Source organism: Engystomops pustulosus, chromosome 3, assembly GCF_040894005.1.
Source record: "Engystomops pustulosus chromosome 3, aEngPut4.maternal, whole genome shotgun sequence".
In the NCBI taxonomy this organism is placed as follows: domain Eukaryota; kingdom Metazoa; phylum Chordata; class Amphibia; order Anura; family Leptodactylidae; genus Engystomops; species Engystomops pustulosus.
The window spans coordinates 34,840,801-34,863,834 of record NC_092413.1 but is presented as its reverse complement, the minus strand read 5'-3'; the positions used below and the strand labels follow the sequence as shown (position 1 = coordinate 34,863,834).

At 39.8% G+C, this 23,034-nt stretch overlaps 1 protein-coding gene across 1 annotated transcript in view; it reads left to right on the top strand.

Annotated features, from left to right (window-relative positions):
• LOC140121167 (serine palmitoyltransferase 3-like) overlaps positions 1-23,034 on the top strand; it is a 74,566-nt gene that overhangs the window by 26,530 nt on the left and 25,002 nt on the right. Inside the window, exons 2-6 of the mRNA XM_072140451.1 lie at positions 2,268-2,456; positions 3,223-3,377; positions 4,192-4,340; positions 7,087-7,211; positions 14,967-15,060. Coding sequence (XP_071996552.1) covers positions 2,268-2,456; positions 3,223-3,377; positions 4,192-4,340; positions 7,087-7,211; positions 14,967-15,060 — 712 coding nt within the window. The remainder of the gene's footprint in view (positions 1-2,267; positions 2,457-3,222; positions 3,378-4,191; positions 4,341-7,086; positions 7,212-14,966; positions 15,061-23,034) is intronic.

The following is a 23,034-nucleotide window of genomic DNA, read 5'->3' as shown; positions in this document are numbered from 1 at the left end:
GGAGAAGTTTTTATTTTCTTTAAATTTGTGTTTAAAGGGAGTCTGTCACCATAGTTTACCTACATGAACTATCTGCTATGTTAAAAAAAAATGTACAGCTACTTCTACACATCCACCGCCCAGCTCCTACTCTCATCCACCCCCCTTCAGCTGCCTCACTCCAAGGTCCAGTGATATGTGGAGTGGGAGTCCTGAGGTGCTCTGCCAAAGCACTTAATTTGCATATTTGTAAATTGAGATTTTGGCAGGGAAGGTGCTGTTAGAAAATAAAAACCTTGGCATGGGTGGCAAATGAGGGCATAGTCCTACATAACATAACAGTTATTTCGAGTAGGTAAATGTTAATAATGGATTCCCTTTAAAGGGGTTTCACAAGAATAGAAAAATGATTGTGTATTCTTCAATGGCTGGACCATTGTACAAGCTCTTACTTGTACCAAGTTTGATTGTTATCCCATATCCTCTGGATAAGGTATGAGAATATGATTGGTTGGGGTCCAACTGCTGGGACCTCTACTCATGTCCTTGCTCTTTAATTTTGAGAAAACATCCTGCCAAACCATTCATTTCTATGGGAGGGTAGGAAATTGCGGAAATCAGCATTTCACTACCTCTGCTCATTGACTGAGAATATGAGTGCCAGAGATAGCTGGGCACTGTACTCGGCAATTTCTAATGCTTCCATAGTACTGAATAGAGCTGGAGTATGCATACTTAACATACCACTCCATCTGCTAGAGAGAAAAGGACTCCAGTACTTTTGACTATTGGGGTCTGTTATTGTGCTTGTGGAAGTCCCAGAATATGGTTTCCCTCTGATCTTATTGTTATCCCCTATCCTGTGGTTAGTGGATAACAATTAAAATTGGTTCAACCCCTTGTGACCAGTCCGTTAACCATATAACTGTATATATTGCCCATTAATTTGCTCTAGTGTATTCTGAATGGTGTTAATTATTAAAGCATAAATGTCATTTGAGTTTTATATTGTGAAGGGGTGGGAGTGTTGTGAATACATTACTTGGTTTGTACAGAAACAGGCTGCAATGCTCCCTCTTGTAGTTTACACAGCTGTGAGCAGTGAGGATGGGCCCCTTCACTTTCAGCTTGATGTTTGAAAATAATGCTTAACCCTTTCTGCTCTTTCCCTGGCTGTAGTTTGGTGTAACAGTAATTGCTCAGAGCTGTGTAAACAGCAGAGGAGAGAGAGCCATCTTTAATCTGGTAGACACATCTACCATGGCAACAGAGAAGTAACACTGAAACTAAGGAGCATTTTGCATCCTTACAACCTAACCCAAATTTCTTAATTAAGGATATTAGAAAAAAATCTGAAAATATCCGAAATGACAGTTACTCTTTAATGTCTATATCTTGTATGTGGATTCTATAGTCAGTCAATATAATCAATGCAAGGCACTTACTAAGCATATACTGTATAATATTACTTGAATATTGTGGGTAATATAGTATACGTATCAATCGAATAACACGTTAAAACTTGCACTTTTAAGGTGTAGAAAGGTGAACACAAACGTAAAGAGAATAATAATAATAGCCTTAGTTCTACTCAGATATTGGCAATAGTATAGAGTGCCGGTGCGACATTCTTAACATTGTGGACATGATGGCACACGATGATCCCAGCCTGCTTCTAGTGTACTTATGTCAGATTGTGTAATCTCTTCCAATCTTGTAATCTTGGTCTCGCAATTTTATCTGCTCTTGAAAATCTGAGATTGGAATCTTAGAAATATCTGTAGACCTATATTGCCGTTAGATTTCCTGATCTTCATCTTGGGCAAAGAGCAAAGGGTATTCAGACCACCTAACAAAATCTTTTCATAATCTTATTATTACACTGGGTTTTTTTATGCTTAAAGTAACACCCCACCGATCAGCTGACTGCAGCCTGAGCCTGTGGTTCCGTCAGTAGAAGACGGCTCCGCCCATTTGTATTGCCGTTTTTAGGTTTACTGTAGGCTCCACTCCCATTGAAGTGACAGCCACTACCCCCAGGGAAGTGTCCGTCACTAATTCAATCAGCTAATTGGTGGGGATCATGAATAAATGACCAGTGTGGGTATGTCACATGTCCTCTCACCAATGAATGAACTTTTTTATTTTTTTTAGGACAATATAAGTTATATCCCCAACTATTTAGAGAGATACATTTTTGGCACTCTAGTACTCCGCAAGTTAAAACAATCTGAAAGTTTGGGATCAATTAATTTTTTTAAAGAAAATTCTCATTTTTTTTCCCCTAGAATGGAACAGCAAATGGAAGTCTTTACAAGAGAGAATATAAAGAGTCCTTTGAGGAAGCTCCACTTTATGTCGCAGTTCTTACATACATCGGTTATGGTGTTGTCACATTGTTTGGCTACCTACGGGATTTCATGAGAGCATGGGGATTGGAGAAATGTCACATGGCCGAGGAAAGGAAAGAACAAAAAGTAAGAATCTGGTACATTATGTCAGAGACTTCGTATTTGGATATCAAGATGAACAGTCGTTTGGGAAATACAATGGTCTATCCCATCCATCACATCAGGAGTTGTCGACTGTGTTCAATTCCCAGCTTTTAATATATGTACGCTCCCCGCTGAAAGCCACCTCCTGCTCCTGGCCGGGGCCCCCATCCCCTAGACTGAACAAGCAGTCTAATTGGGACACACTACCACCATTAAACTGGTGGTAGATGTCCTTTAAAATACAGTAGTACACCTACCCCTTTCTGGTTCCCAGTTCCTGCATTTCCCTGGTATTTCCGGTTGTTAGGCCTGCATCCAACCAGACATTCCAAGGGATCATGGAACCGGTTTTTTCCAATGAGTGACATCCTCAGATGAGGGGACAACAAAGGCCCAGGTTCTAACACCGTCACCACCCAGGTCTTCCAAGTGGGCACAGGCCCTGTAAACTAGAATTACCACAGTGACACAGGAGCCAGAGAAGGGTTAGTCTATATTTTTTCACCCCGGCCCTGGTACCTAGGTCCCTTTTTAAATCCAATTTGTCTTGAAGGAAAATTTGTAGAACTGTTAAGTTTGGCTGGTTCTACAACTTACAAATGCCTTGGAGAGCTTTGAATTGCTAAGAAGGGAATAACCCTGTAATACACCTAGTTATTATAATATTAACCACCACCCATAATTCTTCCACTGTAGAAATAAACTGAATTAATGCGAAGTCTTCATACTTTCTTTCTTACAATTCTAGGACTTTGTTCCTTTATATCAAGACTTCGAAAACTTCTACACAAGAAATCTTTATATGAGGGTTCGGGACAACTGGAACCGCCCCATCTGCAGTGTTCCTGGACCACGGTTTGATCTCATGGAGAGATTAACTGATGACTATAACTGGTCCTACAGGTGATTATTTCTGGAATTAGAGGGACATCTGGCTTAAGAAATTAAGTTTAATGTGTTTCAGGGGGCTCCATAGTTGGCACTGTTGCCTTCCACCAGTTCAGTCCATTGGGTATTACCATTTTCACCACTCTCCAAGTAACCTGAAAAACCAGGGACCCATACTCGTAGATACAGGCACTGTGACTGTGGTAATCTTATATTTGTTATCCTAGGCCTCCATCCCTCTAAAATCAACTTTTAAAATTATACCAATGAGACTGAGGGGCTACCCTGGCTTTACAGTCTGTTATACTGTCTTGCCCTCCTCCTGCTTGCTCAGCACTTGTGCAGTGAACACTTCTACTATACTCTCACTTCTGAGGGAGAATTGCTGAGGGAGAAGGGGGAAGGTGAGGCAGCATAATGGCTTGTACAGCCAGATCACAGAGGGGCTAGGGGGCATTGTTTTAAAGTTGATTTGAGAAGGAAAGAGGCAATGAATAACAATTATAAGAAGATTACCGCAGTCATGGTATCTGGATGTATGAGTAAATGTCCCTGGTTTATCATGTGTGATTTTGATGGTAGATTTCCTTTAATTCGGTCTAATGTATATGTGCACTTAAATTGATAACCCCATTTAAGAATATGTGGAAGTCTAGCTACATCTCTAATGATGGCATGGACTTTGAGACTGGTGTGACCCAAGTAGTAGCAGTTGAAGAACCAACTAGATCTGATATTCTTCATTGAGCTGACTTTGAAAGAGAATGATCTAGTAAATAAATGATAGATTGTTAGGTAATAAACCAATATAACTTGTGTTTGATAACAGGTACACTGGGAAGGTTATTAAGGATGTTATAAACATGGGATCGTACAACTATCTGGGCTTTGCAGAGAATGATGAAGAATCACTGGAAAGTGTGAAGAATGCCCTGGAGAGATATGGTGCCGGCGTCTGTAGTACCAGGCAAGAAATGGGTAAGTGCGGGAGTGTAAGAAAATAGCCGGCTCTCCTGAGGACTGTTCATGATTAAACCGATGTGTAATACCTGAGACAAGGAAACTCCAGCTCACGAGTAGTAGTTCTATCCCAAAGATAAAATCCATCTCAAGGAAAAAAAAAAAGATTACTGATTCCAACACTAAAAATTCAATGTACCTTTATTTAGTTCTCAAAACAAAATGAGGAGTGCCAGAGTACATAAATGTAAGGAATCATGAAATCTATCCTACGCGTTTCGGATACATAATATCCTTATTCATCGAAATGTATGTACTTTGGCACTCCTCGTTTTTATGATAACTAAATAAAGTGTGGGGGGGGGATGTTGTGATTTATTGTGATCTTGACAGCCTATAAGAATATTATTTAGGCTACATGCACACAAACTTATGCCAGCCGGGATCCATCGTTTGCCGTGATGGACCAGAGGGGTGAAACCTCCCATCTCCATAGCAATGACAAAGGAAAAGATAGGACATGTCCTATCTCTTCCCTGTGTATGGAGCAGTACAGTGATGCATTTGTTCTGCACCATATCGCTCAGTGCGGCCATTGCCGTCTATGGGGGACGTATATACGGCCACAAGCTTGTGAATGTAGCCTTATACTGCCTGGACTACTATAAACTCCTCCATTCCATAGACGATCAATTCCTACTGACTTTTTGTCTCTACCATTCCATTCACTGAACACCCATTTTCTGAAAATATTTTAAAAGTATTGACATATAAGGCTATAGCCTGTGTTTCCTCGAAGATTTTCCAAATATATGAATTAAACTTTTACCTACTTTCAGTCTTAGACATTTTTTCCGAGTTTTTTTTTTTTTGTCAGGAAATTTAGTCTGCCTACATCACACTATGTCTTCTACAGTGTTACTTTTTTCAGACATTTCTCTTAAAGGAAACCTACCACTTGTAGTGGCAGGTTTCCGATGGCAATACCGGGCACCAGCTCAGGGTGAGCTGGTGCCGGAGCTTATTTTAGTTAGTGTTTTAAACCGCGGTATCGCGGTTTAAAACACTTTTTAAACGCTATAGCCGGCGCAGGCAGGTACGCGCTCGGCGCTTACCGTGCACGCGGCTCTCATTCACTTCCTATGTAGCCGCGCGCACGGTAAGCGCCGAGCGCGTACCTGCCTGCGCCGGCTATAGCGTTTAAAAAGTGTTTTAAACCGCGATACCGCGGTTTAAAACACTAACTAAAATAAGCTCCGGCACCAGCTCACCCTGAGCTGGTGCCCGGTATTTCCATCGGAAACCTGCCACTACAAGTGGTAGGTTTCCTTTAAACACTGGAAAAACCTGTTTGTTGTATGGAATGTGGAATACTTAAAGCCTAAACTCTTTGACCCAGGAAGTACAATTTTACACATATATGACACTTGCTGGGAATTTTTCAGTCACAATTATGTATAGTAGCAACATTATTGTGGATTTTAAATTCAAATGCTAAAAAATCTACTTGGTCACCCCATTTCAGATCATGTGCTACATGACCTAAAATTAGGTGCTGACCCACCACCAATCAAGAGAATGGGATTTTCTTGGGTGAACCTAAGCTCTCTACTGCCTGAAAACTATAGAACAGCACTCCCTCTTGTCCATCCAGTAATAATTTACTGTATCAGTTAATTTTTTTTTTAGTAGGTGGGTACTCCATGCAGTGTATCACAATGATCCTGACACATGCTATGAAGAAACTAGACTAGAATAATTTTTAAGTGGTAGGTCCTGATCTACAGCAGATAATTGTGCCCCTGATGCTTCCCCCCCATCTTGCTACAAGTGGTGCTGCCTGAGGCTCAACTCACCTCATTGCTGGCGCAGCCCTGGGGATGCATGTTTTAAGTTTGTGTGCGGCGTTCAGCCAAATACATACACTGCCACTTCAATCATTTTCTATGTGACTGCTTGATCTTCAGTACTCAGCTATTTCTAGCAGTCCTATTGAGCAGCAATGGGAGGGGAGGGTTTGCCAAAAAAATTCCAGTTCATGACGCACATCATTTTCCTGTACCTAATCTCATCCCTTGGTGTCAGCACAAAGTTTAATATGTCCCCTTACTGTGACACCCCTTACTTATAATGCCCCCTTTTCTCTAGCCCCCAACTTATGTGCCCATTCTCAATTTATGCCCCCTTCCTCGAGCAACCTATTTATAATTCCCCCTTTTCTCTTATGCACCTCAACCACGCTCTATCTATCTTCTTTTTTTATTGTGAAAAAAATTAATAATAATCAGAAAACTTTCCATTCTTCGTTCCCCCGCAGCACTCCTCTTTTCTTCTCTGCCACAGTTGTACATAGCTCTGAAGTCGGCCCCAGGTGATATCAGGGCCGGCTCCAGTTTCAGTAGGCCCCTGGGCAACAAAGCCCCAGTGGGGCCCTTTGCAGTGAACTCGCATGGCAGCATTAAAATTTCCAGAATTAAAATCGTCTCCTGTTCCCTAAAAGATTCCCTAGTTTATTTTACCAAAACAACCCCCTCATGGTTATTTTATATAAAGCCCCCCTCACCTATGGATTCATTAGCTACAGCCCCCCTCACCTCCATGGATTCCTTATGTGGGTCCCACCAGTGGCCCAGTGCTGGCGCCGGCCCTGGATAACATCATCTTCCTGTACATTCATGTACCATTTCCGGAGAAAATTATTAAATAATTAGAAATTGGTAATAATTTCTAAAATCGGTAACCTAACTCCAGCATTATATTTCAGGACACTTCGATGTTCATCAAGAGCTGGAGGATTTGGTTGCAGAGTTCGTCAAGGCAGAGGCAGCTATGGTATTTAGTATGGGATTTGCCACAAATTCCACAAATATTCCAGCACTTGTTGGCAAGGTAGGCTTTTAGAGATGGTCTTTATACGTAGGCCTTTATAATGTAAATTGTATTTTAAATATTTCCAGAATTAAGTATTTTAAAAAATTACCCTTTTTGAAGCGGCTTTTTTGTATACTAATTTATAATGTGTCTTTTTGTTTATGTTTTCATTATGGAAATCTATCATATGACAAAGCAGAAGGACTGTGTGAAATGCATTTGTGTTCAAGGATTGTAGTTGGGCTGGGGTGCACGTACAGCATCTCGTAAATGAACACAGCCAAGCCACTCCTTTCTGATCTGGGTGACGGCTGTAGTAGACTTCTGTTTAGATATTACAGCAAAGGGCAGGGGCTCGGGAGAGGTTTGAATGCAGAGATCAAAGAGCACAGAAGTCCGATGAGCATCACCAAGTGCAGATACAAACCTAGACTGTAAATGTATTTTTCACAGTCCTTATGCTACTAACAATATACACAAAGGTATGGTCACACAGATCAAGGTCAAAACCTAACACTTTCTGCAGCTTTGTAATGTCTAAACTTCTGGTAGATTCTACTTTTTAAGGGACTTTCCAACTACATGCTCTTATGTCACAGGATAAGAGAGATTAGTGTTGTCAGATTGCAAAGGAATGGTTGTGACTTCTAAAAGGAACACGTGTTCTTGCACAGTTCAAAGCTCAATTCATCTATGAGGTCGTAGATAGGGTCTGACTTATTAGGGCAAGTGCTTTTGGTCTGAAACCCCTGGGTGGAGCAAAGTTGCAGACTCTCCTCTGTCTGTTGTAAGATCCAACCATTTATTTCTGAATTGCAAGTTGGAAGCTTTCTGTACTTTGGTTCAATTGGTCCACCCATGCATTTGGGATCAATTGTTTATTTCTGTGCGGCTATTTTAGCTTTTATAAGTATTTAGTAGAGAAAAGCTTTTAATTTTTATCAAGTTAAAGTTAAGATTAATAACTCCTTTTAACCTGTCTTGTAATTTTTTGTATTGTGGTGGTGTAGTTAGAGAGAAAATTGGACACCAGCTTACCTTTCCTTGTATTCTAGGCGCTTGTAGTTGGGTCGCGCGGGCCACCTTGCTGCTCAGGTATGTATAATATTCCAGTACAAAAAAAGGTCACGGTCCAGCCAAGACTCTCCAACTTGAAGACAATCCTTTATTTCAGATTCATCATAAAAAGTTCCAATGCATAATTAACGTCTACGCATTTCGAGCGTAGACCCCGCTCTTCATGACAAACATATGACCGTGACCTTTTTTCGTACTGGAATATTGTGGTGGTGTAGCCCAGGTATCCCAGTGTGCATCACTATTGGAACAGTAGGCTGGTTTCCATATTTGTAGTCAAAAGGGAGGGGCTACTTTTAAAATGTAATCTTAACTGCAATTCTGCACAACTGTACTCTGACATGTGACTGATCAAGCACTGAGCTTACATAAGGGGAGCCTCAGGCCAAAAGCTAAATGGAGAAGCTGGAGGAGCAGAATTAACCTTCAAGTCTTAGTTCTGTATTTTAAAATACATAAAGTGTAAAAACAATTAGAACCTCAACAACAATAAAATCTCTTCTTAGCTTTGTATACTTTTCCGAATTTCTTTATCATGTCAATGAGTGATATGCAAATGATAACAATGTTTTGATGCATTTTGGTGGTTTTTAGAAAAATGTTGTATGAAGACATCAGTAACACTAAAATCAAAAGGCTTGCTCCACATTTTCACATTTGAGCTATGAATTCTAAGCTACAATTGCAAAATCGTTATAAAATATGCCACCAATAATAAAAATCAGCTATTGTAAAGGTAGACTGCACGGTTATATTATGCTCACTGTGGTTGATACTTATCATAGATCTGTCACAATTTTAATCTGAATTTAAACCTCTTATTTAAAATTGTGCTACATATTTGGTGCATTTTTTGTGGACACTGCTACAACTTAGACCCCGACCACTTTAATGATGCCCCTCCCCTTTTTATGTCCAAAAAGTTTAAAAAATGGTTGATAAATGTAGCATAAGGTATTGTGTATGGGTTTGTTCCAACAAACTCCCTCTGTTGAGGGGATTCATCATGCAGTGGTGCATTGTGCATCAGGGCTTGATGTTCCCATCACCACGTTGGTCCAGACCATATATAATAAGAAACTCCAGCCTCTGGATATATCCAGTACCCTGCCTGGCGTAGAATTGCACTATAAACTGCACCAGTTCCTGGAAAGCGTAATGCTAGTACGTAGGCCCAACAAGCATCTCTTTACATTGGTACAAGCCTTGGTAAATGGACCCCTATGTGGGGTCCTTTTCCTTCCTATTCTCGGTTCCTAGGAATTTCTTTAGATTTTATTCAGATTTGCCATGACATTGATCCTGTCCAACCCACTTTGCGGCGGGCTCTGGTGAAATTTCAATTTCACCTGTATGCAATATGTGATCATATAGAGTGTCTAGTTACGAACAACGTTCTCTTATAACAGTTGGGCAGAGCAAACTTCCTCTCATTACTTGGTAAACTTGTACAATTTTTTTGATACTGGTCTTCTAGTGACTAACTCTCCGGGTAGAACATAGTCACAAAGGCCAGTCTATGGTTACCAACAATCTGTATAGCACGCTGCCAAGAGAATAGTAACTTTATTTATAGAAAGATTTCCCTAGGTACCATAAGCCTCATGCTGCCAATTGAGTTCTTAATGCATCTTCCAATGGTTACAATAGCAGCTTTCTGGCCCTAACATTTGTGTAAAATTTTACATCTATAAATCGATGTCCCCCTCAGGTTGAGCATCAATGCTCTATAATACCCCTCCTATACATGGATTGTGACAATTGCCTCACTTTCTTACCACTCGGTCAGGTTCTACTCTACTTTTCCTTATGGCGGCCTTGTATTAGAATTTATATTTAGTAAGGTCAGAGTGAAAAAGAACACAAACTATCAGATATATCTTCCTGGGGGCAGGGCCTGAATGGTTCCATTTCAGGTCCAGTAGGTAAATGCAGTGTTCATACTGCACACTTGTCTCATTAGATTGAAAAGATGATGAAACCAGTCTAGCTCCAAAGGCACCGCTACCTCATGAGGCAAGAATCTCAACTCACCTTATAGCAGGAGCACCTCAGACACTAAACAATGGACAGAGCCAGATTCTTCTGGCTACCTCCACTAGTTACCACGCTGTTTCCTGGAAAACCTGGTAGTGGAGGAAGCTAGAAGCAAATGGCCCTGTCCAGTGTATAGTGACTGTTTTGGTACTACAACTCGGCTCCCATTGAAGTGAGAGGTATGCCTGAAACAACTGTTTGGTTTCTGAGCAGGTTGTTGGACCCCCATTTATCTGATCGGCATCACCTAGCCTGAGAATTTTGTTTTCATATTTCATGGTTAATACTGTACAGTACTGTATAGATACAACACCCCATACAAAAATTTGAGGAATTGGGGTATTGGTCTAAAGCACATTAAAATTGAGTTTTCTTTTATGACTTGAATGTTGGGTTCAAGACCATGATCTCGAACTTCATTAAAATTGTGGCGTCCAAGTAATGGCTGCATTTTCTTTTTCTCTGCACCTGATTTGCTTTGTTGTATCCCGAGGAACCAGATTTCAATATTTCTCCTCGCTGTGATCACACAGTGAGGTCAGGAGTAACCCGGTGACATCTATAAATAAACCCAGTTCACGCTCCTACAATAATAATATAAACAACCGCACTAATTAGTGATGACAGCCATTAGTAGATTTCCCACGGGGGCTTCATTGTTGTTCTTTACGGAGGCTTCAGAGAAATTAATCAAGGTGGCATTATACTGCAGGTTAGCGGGGTGAGCTTTTCTGTGTCTTCAATAGTGACCAAGACAGAACAACAAAAATAACTTTCCGAAAATTTACTCACAGGCTGAAAACATAAAACTATATTAGTTTTGATGTGGTCTGTAATGTAGTGTTGTCTATGGATAGAAAAAAAGCCTTTGATGCCAAAACCGGCTGATTCATCTATCTAAATGTTTGACACAGGGATATTAAAGGGTTATTTAAAGCAGAAGGCCCTGTCCCTATGCCCTGTTACACCCCTTAACACCCCGTGCCATTAAGGATGTTTGAAGAGGGTTCATGTGCCATTTTGAAGGGGATCATCGCTGCCTGTGATGTCATCAGAGAGATGATGATCTGTTGCCATGAGTTTGTACAAGACTCCAGGACATGTAATTTCTAAAAATAATGGTCTTCAGAAAATAAGGGGGTCTACAAATACAGGCGGTCACCTACTTAAGAACACCCGACTTGCATACGACCCCTAGTTACAAACGGACCTTTGGATGTTGGTTATTTACTGTACTTTAGCCTTAGGCTACAATAAACAGCTATAACAGTTATTAAAGGTATCTGTAATTAAGATTTATTGTTAATCCTAGTTCTTATCATAACCCAAAAGTTTTAAAATCCAATTGTCACAAAGACCAAAAAATATTTTGGGCGGAGTTACAATGATAAAATATACAGTTCCGACTACAAATTCAACTTAAGAACAAACCTAAAGAACCTATCTTGTACGTAACCCGGGGACTACCTGTACAGTAAAAAAAATTATAAAACAAAATAAAAAAAATCTCTAGTTTTGAAGGATTTCGACCATCTGATTACCTGATGGTAGATGTGTATTACATCCCTGTCCCGTACAGCATGGATCTTCTTTTATTATAATGTTGAAGGCCTGCATTTCATCTAAATAAAAACTTATAGGCTATCAAATCGAGACCTCCAGACACCACGCGCAATATAATTTACTCACGCCCCTTTGCCTCCTGGCACTGCCTACAGAGTGCTCCGAGAGTTGGTGACATCACCGTCTCTCTTTGCAAATCTCGTGGATGCGCAAGAATCACTTTCCTTATGTTTTCACTACCAGAAAGCTAAGCTCGCGCATGCACAAGATTTGCAGGGCGAGTCTGGGACGTCACCTGCTCTCTGAACGCTCTGTAGGCTGTTCCCGGAGGCAAAGGGGTGTGAATAAATTGAACTGTGGAAGAGTCTGGAGGTGATCTGCAGAGCACCTCAGGCTAATTTGAATATCTTCTAAACTTTTATTTCAACGAAATGCTGGCCTTCAAAGTTCTAATAAAAGAAGATCTGCCATCAGGCAATCTGTTAGTAGATGTCTTTTAAATCACCCCCCCCCCCTTTCTGTACAACTAATATAAAAATAAACAAAAATTCTAAAAAATGTACAAGAAATATGTTGATGAGTCGTCTTTTACCCCTGCCTTTCTTCCTTATTTAAGCAGTTAATGTAAATCAGTTTTCTGTACTGTATACACTATCGGGTTCCTTCTAGCTCTGAGCAGTCAAAGTATTTAATGGCTGAATATACAGTTAATGGCTTTTACATATAGTCCCTGAATAGTCTAGTCTCCTTACTAGAGTTAATCATCAGCCTCCTCCGGTAGTTTGATTAGATTGTGAGCCCCATTGGAGACACGTTTTGACAATCTCTGTGTAGCGCAGCGTAATCTGTGTGTGCTATATAAAATTATCATCATTAGTAGTAGTAGCAGTAGTCTCATCTGTTTGAGGTGAAGGAACCTCTCAATGCTTTCAGATACACTGCTCACTACAGGAGAATTGGCAGAAAAAGGGAGCAGTGAAGCTGTATATTACAAAATTTACTATTTTCACCTTTATCAAAACTTTAGTTTCATATAATATGAAACCTTTTTTGAGGTGACCACGCAAGACACAATTGTGGTAAAATAAATGATGTTTAAGAGTGACTCGCAAAGAAGGGCCACTATATATAACATCTAGGCGACTTAAAAATCCTTTAAAAAATCAGATCATGGTTGGTCTTCTCAAAGAGAATACACTTTCATATTTGAATAGAGCTTATTAAATATGGCTTCTCAGTTAGAATTTCTTTAGTTGTCTTTGATACATATTTTATTTCCCATACAACAATACTGTGAGTTTTAACAAAACTTTAGCAAAATGATCTTTTTTTTTTAATAGGTGTAGTTCTCAAATTTTTGGGATTCTAAACATTTTCCTCTAAGTATTATAGGAACATCTTCATGTTTGAGTAAACTTAATTTCCTGCAGAACATTCCTTATGCAGATCCAACTGTGAGGTTTCCTCTGATTGTATTACTATGAGAGGGATTGGAATTGCGCACGTTTTGTTTTCAGTTGTATTTAATTTGGCTTTTGCTGGTGTTTGGGTTAGATCTTATGTCAACAAATGACATACAAGAAGAGTATTCTATGAATTCCGTGTTTGTGGACGTAATGCTTTCATAGAACTTCTTCAATTCTTTTTGATAATAATCAGTCATTCTGAAGAGATATTAGACCACAAAGGACTTGTTAGTGGAAATAATCTGCGGTGTCAATTACAGTTTTCTGTAAAACACTAATTTTACCTAAACTTGGTGATTGATAACTTGAGGGCCTTTAATCATTAGGGTTTTTGTTTTCCATTAAGTTAACTAAATTGCAAAACCAGGAGCTGCCCATGGATAAAAAGGGTATTTCTGGAAAATATGAATCAGACCTTTAAAGGAAATCTACCATCAAAATCAAGCATGATACACCAGGAGCAATTACTCATCTAAATCTAGGCACAGTGTCTATCTTCTTATATTTGTTATCTATGACCACTTTCCTTCAACTTGTAAAATTAGGCTAATGAGCAAAAATCGCTCTCGGGGTGTTACTAGAGCCCCTCCATGCTGTAGCTTCACAGACTGTTACACTGTGCAGGAGCATATCCCTCCTCCCACTTTGTGCTGAAATATCCACTGCTGCCGCGAGATAAGGCCAAGGGAGAGAAAGTGCCGAAGGTGCAGAGGGGAAGTGTTCCTGCATAGTGTAACAGTCTGTGAAGCTACAGCATAGTGTTATAGTCTATCATCAGAGCACTTTTGGCTTAAAGGATATCTAACATTTTGCTGTTGTGCATTATGAACCAAATATATCTTGAGAATGCTGTAGCTTCATTGATGCAGAAACGTATCTTATTTAAACTCTCCTGTGGCTGCTCAAGCGCTTCTCCTCCTCCTAATTATGCACTGCTCCAACCATGCCTTGCCCTGAGAATCTGTCATCACTGTGTTGACAGGGTTGTAATCAACCCTGCACTATCCGCCAGCTGCTGTGTATGAGTCATCCAACTCGGGTTGAGTAGTCCTGTCTGGACAGTTCAGGAAACTAATGTGTTTATGTATGACATCCAGCAGCACCCAGCTTTCCCGAGGTCCTGAATTTTATAATTGTTGTTTGAGCAAAACCACTTGGATCAGGGATTAAACAAGATATGTTTCTGCATCAGTGTCATTACAGCATTCTCAATTTTAAACATTGATTTTAGAAGGAAGGGATAAGAAATATGAGAAGATTCCCACAGTCACGGTGCCTGGATCTATGAGAAATTACCTTGGTTTATCATGGTTTTTGATGATAAATTTCATTTACAGAAATCTACCACATGGCTGCAGATTTCCTTTAATCTCCAATGAGTCTATTCAAATATAGCAGATGCACTTTTTGTGAAATTTTGACATCTTTTATTCCCATACATTAGCAGCTTTCATTCAATCCTATGCTCTGGTTTATTTTTGTGGCCATTTTTTAAGTTTAAGCTACTGTTCTTCTCTCATGTGCAATTAAAAGTTCATCAATTATTGTTTCTAAGTAATATTGTTTTTAAGTACGGTAATCCACAAATATCTCCATATATTCACTTCATCCATATTATTTTCTTTTTTAGGGCTGCCTTATTTTAAGTGATGAGCTGAACCACACTTCTCTAGTTCTTGGAGCAAGAATTTCAGGAGCGACAATTAAAATTTTTAAACACAACAGTAAGTACCAATTGTCTGTATAAGCTTAAAAAGCTATCAGATGATGAAAAGTATCAAAAAGTTGTATTTTTATCACTATACCTAATGTTATATATAGTAAAGTGCGGTAGGGGGTCTTCCAGCAGTTTTGACTATTCTACGCTGCTCAGTGTTTTTCCTTGGAGATGGGTGTAACAATACCTTTTGTGTGTTGGAATTAGCAGCAGGACTGTACGTTTATTTTTCAGCATTGTAGCTGGAACATTGTCCTCACACTGCTTTGATCTCTGCATTCAAGCTACTTCCCCAGCTCATCCACTTCGCTGTAATATCTAACCAGAAGCCTACTACTACTCTACGGCTATATTCGCATGATCGTTGGGGGACGTATGTTCAGCTTCCGTATATACGTCCCCCATAGACCAGCAATGAGTGCAGCACGGGACCGGACCGTTTCCCGTATTACGGCGGCGTACACCATCTGTCTCAATGGAGTGGGGCAGGGCAATCAGCGCTCACCCCCTCCTGCTCTCCAGTGTGCCGACATGTACCAAGTCCAGCTACCATTCTGGAACCTTGCAACGACCGATCGTGGCCAGGACAAGTGCTGATTACTTGCCGAACCAGACGCTCTGTGATTTTTGCATCTGTATGAAAGCCCATACAAAGTGAATGGGGGGTGGGTACAATTTACAAAGGGGAAATTGTCAGACCTTTCAAAATGCCCTTAATATAGGATTTCCAGTGTGGTGTCTGCCCCTATAATTCACACTAAAAATTCCCCTGAAAACAATATTTGTTTATTTGGTTGAGAATCAGGCGATGATTGGCCAGAAAAGAGATATATGTTATCTAACACTTAGTGGATTTGATGGATTGGGCTTTTCTAGCTAGGTTAGTAGATTGTTATCATGACCATCACTGACCCAATCTTCCAAGTGAACAAAAGCCTTACAGATGAACCTAAAAATAATAGAGCAAGAAGATCAGAAATCCTATAAAAATGTAACCTCTGTCACATTCCCTTACAATGGCCTGTAGTATGTAGTGCCATTAACCTTTGCTGTGGTTAACCATTTACTTTAACAAGTCAGGGAATGTGCTACATGTGTATACTTAGAAATTATGAAATTAGTGTGAAACCACATTTTTAGGAAAAGCCACTTTTCCATTTAAATAGTGAAATCTAATATTTGCTCTATACGTTTAACATCTGTGCAGTGTAAGTTTCATGAAAAAGTAAAGACTAAAAAATTACATATAATAATAGCGAAGAACAAATAGTGGGCCCAGTGCAAAGTTTTAAAAGATGGACCCCTAACAGCATGTAAACGGTGTTATGTTAGTGTTGTGCTCTGGACATATATGCATAAGAGTACCAATATTGTGTTGTACTGTATCTATATATACCGAGTATCAATAACGGACAATGCCCATGTATACAGGATAGGAGTTGTAGTACTGTGCTGTGTCAATTTTTTGCAGAATAGGAGTAGTAGTACTGTGCTGTGTCTATATCTGCAGGATAAGACTAGTAGTACTGTGCAGTGCTTATGTATGCAAGATAAGAGATATAGTACTTGGCTATGTCTATATCAGGATATGAGTCCTGTACAGTTCCCATAAATACTGGATAGGAGTAGTAGTACTGTTCTTTGCCTATACTGTTTATGCAGGATAGGAACATGAGAACTGTATTGTGTCTGAATGCAGAGAATTTGGAGTAGTAGTATTTGCAGTGCCCAAATAGAGACTACAGGAGCTGTAGAACTGTGCCATGCTCGTATATGCAGGAGAAGGGTAGTAGTTCTGCAGTGCTCATATATGCAGGATAAGAGTAGTAGTTCTGTGCAGTGCTCGCATATGCAGGAGAAGGGTAGTAGTTCTGCAGTGCTCATATATGCAGGATAAGAGTAGTAGTTCTGTGCAGTGCTCACATATGCAGGGTAAGAGTAGTAGTTCTGTGCAGTGCTCACATATGCAGGGTAAGAGTAGTAGTTCTGTGCAGTGCTCACATATGCAGGGTAAGAGTAGTAGTTCTGTGCAGTGCTCACATATGCAGGGTAAGAGTAGTAGTTCTGTGCAGTGCTCACATATGCAGGGTAAGAGTAGTAGTTCTGTGCAGTGCTCACATATGCAGGGTAAGAGTAGTAGTTCTGTGCAGTGCTCACATATGCAGGGTAAGAGTAGTAGTTCTGTGCAGTGCTCATATATGCAGGAAAGAGTAGTAGTTCTGTGCAGTGCTCACATATGCAGGAAAGAGTAGTAGTTCTGTGCAGTGCTCACATATGCAGGAAAGAGTAGTAGTTCTGTGCAGTGCTCACATATGCAGGAAAGAGTAGTAGTTCTGTGCAGTGCTCACATATGCAGGAAAGAGTAGTAGTTCTGTGCAGTGCTCACATATGCAGGAAAGAGTAGTAGTTCTGTGCAGTGCTCACATATGCAGGAAAGAGTAGTAGTTCTGTGCAGTGCTCACATATGCAGGAAAGAGTAGTAGTTCTGTGCAGTGCTCACATATGCAGGAAAGAGTAGTAGTTCTGTGCAGTGCTCACATATGCAGGGTAAGAGTAGTAGTTCTGTGCAGTGCTCATATATGCGTAATACTAGTTGTCGTACTGGGCTGTTCCCATACTTTATGTACAGAACACATGCAAAGAGAGATTGTTATGGTCATTGCACTGAACTTTATCTGTGTCCTAAAGAAGCAGATAGTCAGCTGGGACTGACTGGGCCCTCTGTTGGCATAGGATTTGTTACTGCATAATTTTAGTTAACATGTGACTGTCTCTCTTTCGGCTATGAAAAAGAGACAAATATTGTTGTCTTCCTTTGAACATTCAAAGTCAAATATTTTGACGAAGCCTTAACCAACCAATCCACTGGTTGGCTAATCCAAGCTCTGGTACACAACAGAATCCACACTGTACATCACTGGATATTAGTGTACTTAAGAACACCCGACTTACAGACGACCCCTAGTTACAAACAGCCCTCTGGATGTTGGTAATTTACTGTACTTTAGTCCCAGGCTACAATAACCAGCTATACTTGTAGCCTGGGTCTGTAATTAAGCTTTGTCATTAATTTTGGTTCTTATCCAACATTTTTAAAATCCAATAGCCACTGAGACCAAAAAATTTTTGGCTGTGGTTACAATTATAGAATATACAGTTCAGACTTACACAAAAATTCAACTTAAGAACAAACCTACAGAACCAATCTTGTACGTAACCCGGGGACTGCCTGTATATTAATTTCAAAGCAAACCTGACACAATCTCTTACATTGGCATATAATGTAAGAAAATATATAAGAATATATGCTGATCTTAGGTGTTTTGTGAAACTTTATTTTGGACAGTTTACGCATATTTCCAGCTTATCTATTCGATCTATAATGCGATTTTTAGCATACAGCAGCTTCCAGCCTTAAACTCTGTGTGACACTTGACATTTGCCTCTTTCTCCTGCTTGCTCTAGCCGCCTTGATGTGCCCTTTATAGGATGTGGTGAGTTATGCTGCATCCACAAATGTTTCTTTTGCTTTATTCCTTATTTCCGACAACTTTGAAAAATTTGCTGGTGTTTGGAAAAACAATATTTTCAAGAATTCCTAAACCAAGGAATAATAGTAAAAATTAACTACAGCCACCTAAAGTTTTGGCAAAAGTTTTTCATTATTCATTTTTGAACTTTTATTTCTAATGGATTGATTATTTTACTTAAAAGTGCGGCATGACTCTTCATATTATGTATATGTCTTTGCGTATAGCAGGACAAGTCCTTTCTGGTTGATACATTGGGGCACATTTACTAAGGATCCGCCCGGCGCATTTTGGTGGGGTTTCCTGACTATTTGCACCTCTTTAAAGTGGGTTTTTTGGCGCAAGCGATCGGATTTTGGCGCAATTGCGCGACTTGCATGTGACACAAATCGGGGGGCGTGGCCGACTGACAACCCGACTGATTCGGACTAAGCGTGGGATTTACAATTCAAATTGTGTCGCAAGACAATGCACTCACATGCACCGGGAAGAAGAAGGTGAACTCCGGCGGACCTCAGCAGGGAAGCGACACATGCAGGAAAATGGACGCACAATCTTGAAGAATCGCGCCGGACTTCATTCTCGTCGGAGAACGCACCTCGGGGAATGCGACAGGACCGGGTAAGTAAATCTGCCCCATTATGTTACCTGTTGGAGGTTCCTTAGGACAATTTCTTTTATTTTCTGAATGTTTTGACTGCGTGCTTTAAAAAAAAATAGTTCCTTTATGTTTCTGCAGTCTGTCCTGCCCCAATCTGATAATCAGTGGGTTAGCTTTAAGTAAAAAAAAAAAATCTTTGTGACTCAATCCCTACAAAAAGCGGACCAGCTTTGTATGTAGACCTTTACCTATTGTGTTCTAATTATGAGGTACATTTTGAAGCTTCTCTAAACGTCTGTAATTCAAGCCCTACGGAATTATCAGGACATAATTAAAAGAAAAAACTACAAAAAAAGCCTAAAATAAAAATAATTCTAATTGCCCCAGAGATCCAGCTCTGCCTCTTCATTAGTCTTCCTGGAGTAGGAGCACAAAGAAAGCACCACAAGCAACAGCCGTGTCGCCCTATACAAGCGCTTTGTCTAGCGCGAAACGGACTGTTGCTCGTGGTGTTTTTCCCCTGCTCCCTTTTTACCTGGTCGGTTGCTGTTTTTTATGAAGGACTTTTAATCCATGAGTGCTGCGGTTTTCTGCAGATGCACATGCCTATGTTCATGAGATGACTTCTCATATTAAGTGGATGTGTCTGCCTCTACTCCAAGCTGTGCAGATCTTTACTTTGCTACTATACATGTAGGCACTAATATTTATATTCTTATATGGATCTGTCCCAAATGCTGACGGCCACATGGGGGATGTACATGGCAAGAATTAGAGATCCCTAGTTCTTTTGTTCTGCTGTCCCCTTCTTCCTCCTCACATTTGTTGTCTGAGCTGGTTATTCATGCTGTGTAGTGTGGAAGATGTGCACTGTTATATACATAATATGATGTACATTTGTGCAGCATTATATGTAGATAATGGTGCACAGCCTTTATTTTTTAGTGTGTCAGGTTGGATACCGGGGCCCCCTGACACTGTGGGCCCCATAGTAGCTGCTATGGCTGTTACCGTTGTAGTTACGCCTTTGGTATGACTCTTGCTTCCCCTTTCTGCTATTGAAATATATCTCTAAAGAGTTAATATAGATATAGAGTTAATATAAATATATTAGATACATATTTTAGTGACCCATATTCTTTCAGCACTTACTGCAGGGCTTTTTATTATCACTGAGAGCAAACACTTGGGTGTGCATTTAGTGCAACAAAGTAATGGGTGACTTTGGTGATGCAATTTCTTAAGTAAACCCTAGCACTGGCTGGTTGTATATACACCAGAGGCTATGACCTGTACTTATGGTCAAATATGTCACTTTGAATGAAGGACATGAAATAACAAAGGAAACGTATAGAAGTTCCTGAAATCTCCTTCTGTTTGTAAGATTAGAAAATCTAGGATTACTCAGACGTTTTTCCTTGTTCTTCACATATTGTGTGATGGTATTGCAGTTCATTATTTTTGACTTCTATGGAAGGGAACTAAAAATAAAAAAAGTCTCTGTAATTGCCTTTAAATTGGCAAAAGCTTATAACAGAGTATTTCCACAGGGAAGTGGTACCACAACATTGAAGTTAAAGAGGAGACGCACATACTTGGCTGGTATTATGGTGAATCCCTACTTTTATGTGAAACTCCTCCCATATTCCTATAAGAAATCTCCAAAGTCGAATGAAAATGAGCAGAGAAGAGTCATCTTTTGCCAGCGTTGAGTCAGGCTCAGAGGCCGGAGTAGAGTGTCACTTTTGATGTTTATATCTTGGGTTTTATAGCAGATAGAACCATGATTCTGGTTTCAAATTAAAGAAGGGTATTTTCTTCTTTCAGACTGCATAAGACATATGGTTTCTTTTTTGAGCTACAGAACTGGAGAAACAGACGGGCGGAAATTGGGTTTTTTCCTGCAGCTGGCATTTTATCTTAAATTTTTGGTTCCATGGGTCTAATATGGTTTAAAAAGAAAAGTATCTTCCTTTTATCTGACACCAGCACCACAGTTGTAGCTGCCAAAGAACCCAAGTTATATGTGTCAAAACTGACTTTCCCCTCTAGCTTTTGAGCCCGACTCTTCTATGGCAAAACGTGTCCGTTTTCTGCCTATTACTTTGGAGGAGACTTTTTTTTTTTTTTAAAAGGTAAACAAGGGAGATTTTACATAAAAAAAGAATTTGAGAAAGGACATATCATACCCTACCTGAGAAAGCTGGTAGTTTAGTAGAGTATAAATAGGTGATGGGCTCCCTTTAAAGTGGTATTCCTGTTGCATCAAATTAATGTCATTATCTTTATGATAAAAAATTATACAATTTTCCAATACACTTTCTGTATCAATTCCTTACAGTTTCTCTGCTTGCTGTCATTCTATGGAAAGTTTCTATCTTTACTTCTAGTGGGCAGAAGTCTGACCATGGTCACACAGGTGCACAGCTCATTATAACACACAGCTCTGATTACTGTCTGACTGTAATATAACGAGCCGTGCACCTGTGTGGCCATGGTCAGACGTCTGTCCACTAGTAGTAAACATAGAAGCTTTCTATAGAATGACAGCAAGCAGAGATCTAGAAAGCTGTGAGGAATTGATACACAATTTTCCAATGTACTTTCTGTATCAGTTCCTCAGCTTCTATGTTATTGTTATAAAAACAATAACAATAATTTGCTAAAACGGGAACACCCCTTTAAATTTTTAGTTGTAATCCTATGCACTACCCATAACCAGGTGTAGACATCTACACAATTCCCTTAACAACAATTTGCTAGAGGTCTGTTCACACTACCAAAATGAACAAGCTTGTTTCTGTAAATAAACATGTGTGACCAATTGCCAAATCTTGTCCCCAGATTTTGTGTAGACTTGAGGGAATCCTCACAGATCCACTTTTCTAAATAATTTAGTTTGGTCTGAACCGATGTTGCTCCAATTATCCTGGAGATTATTATATTATCCCCGCTGATTTTTCATGGAAGCGTCTGGAAAGCTAACACACTGCAAATTATCCATATAATATACATTTATAATATACATAAAATAAAAGGAAAAAGATTCACAAAAATTTACAGTAAAGGATTTTCAAAGGTGCTGAATAATTCTATGAATCTATGAATGTGTTATATGTTCATTTGTTTATTATAAAATAGATTTTCTTGCACAAAAAATAATTACAAATAACAAAAAATAAAGAGAAACAGAAACTTGTAGCCTTCCCTTTGCTTAATGTCTTCACACCTTCCATTTTATTGTGCGCTGACATTTCGGAGTCCGCAAAACGCTTTCCCGTACAGAAAACACTTCAGCTGTTTGTGATCTTCCACATTGTGAGCAATTTTTACATTAGTATGCAACATAGAAAATGTGCAAAGAGTTTTTTTTACCATCACACAGAAGGGGTATAGTACGTGTCTGTCCTATACATACTTTTTCTGGTAGTTACAAACTATATAGGAGAAACAGATTTCTTCATAGCGGCAGGTTTCCTTTGAAGAACAGCACTAGATATTTCAGTCTCGGCTCCTCCTGCTCTATAACATGCTGCCTGCGGATAGGACACTATGTACAATCTGCTCAGCCCCTCTTGCTCTACAACATGTTACCTGCGGATAGGACACTATGTACAAACTGCTTAGCTCCTTTTGCTCCATCATGTGCTGCCTGCTGATAGGACATGATCTTTGATCTTCCAAGTTTCACCTGCTGTATAATAGGCTTTGTGCAGTTAAGACGCGAAGTACAATATGCGCAGCTCCTCCTACTCTATAATATGCTGCGTGTGGATAACACTTTGGGGCACATTTACTAAGGGTCTGCGGACCGCATTTCCATCTCGTTTCCTGACTATTTCCGATTTGC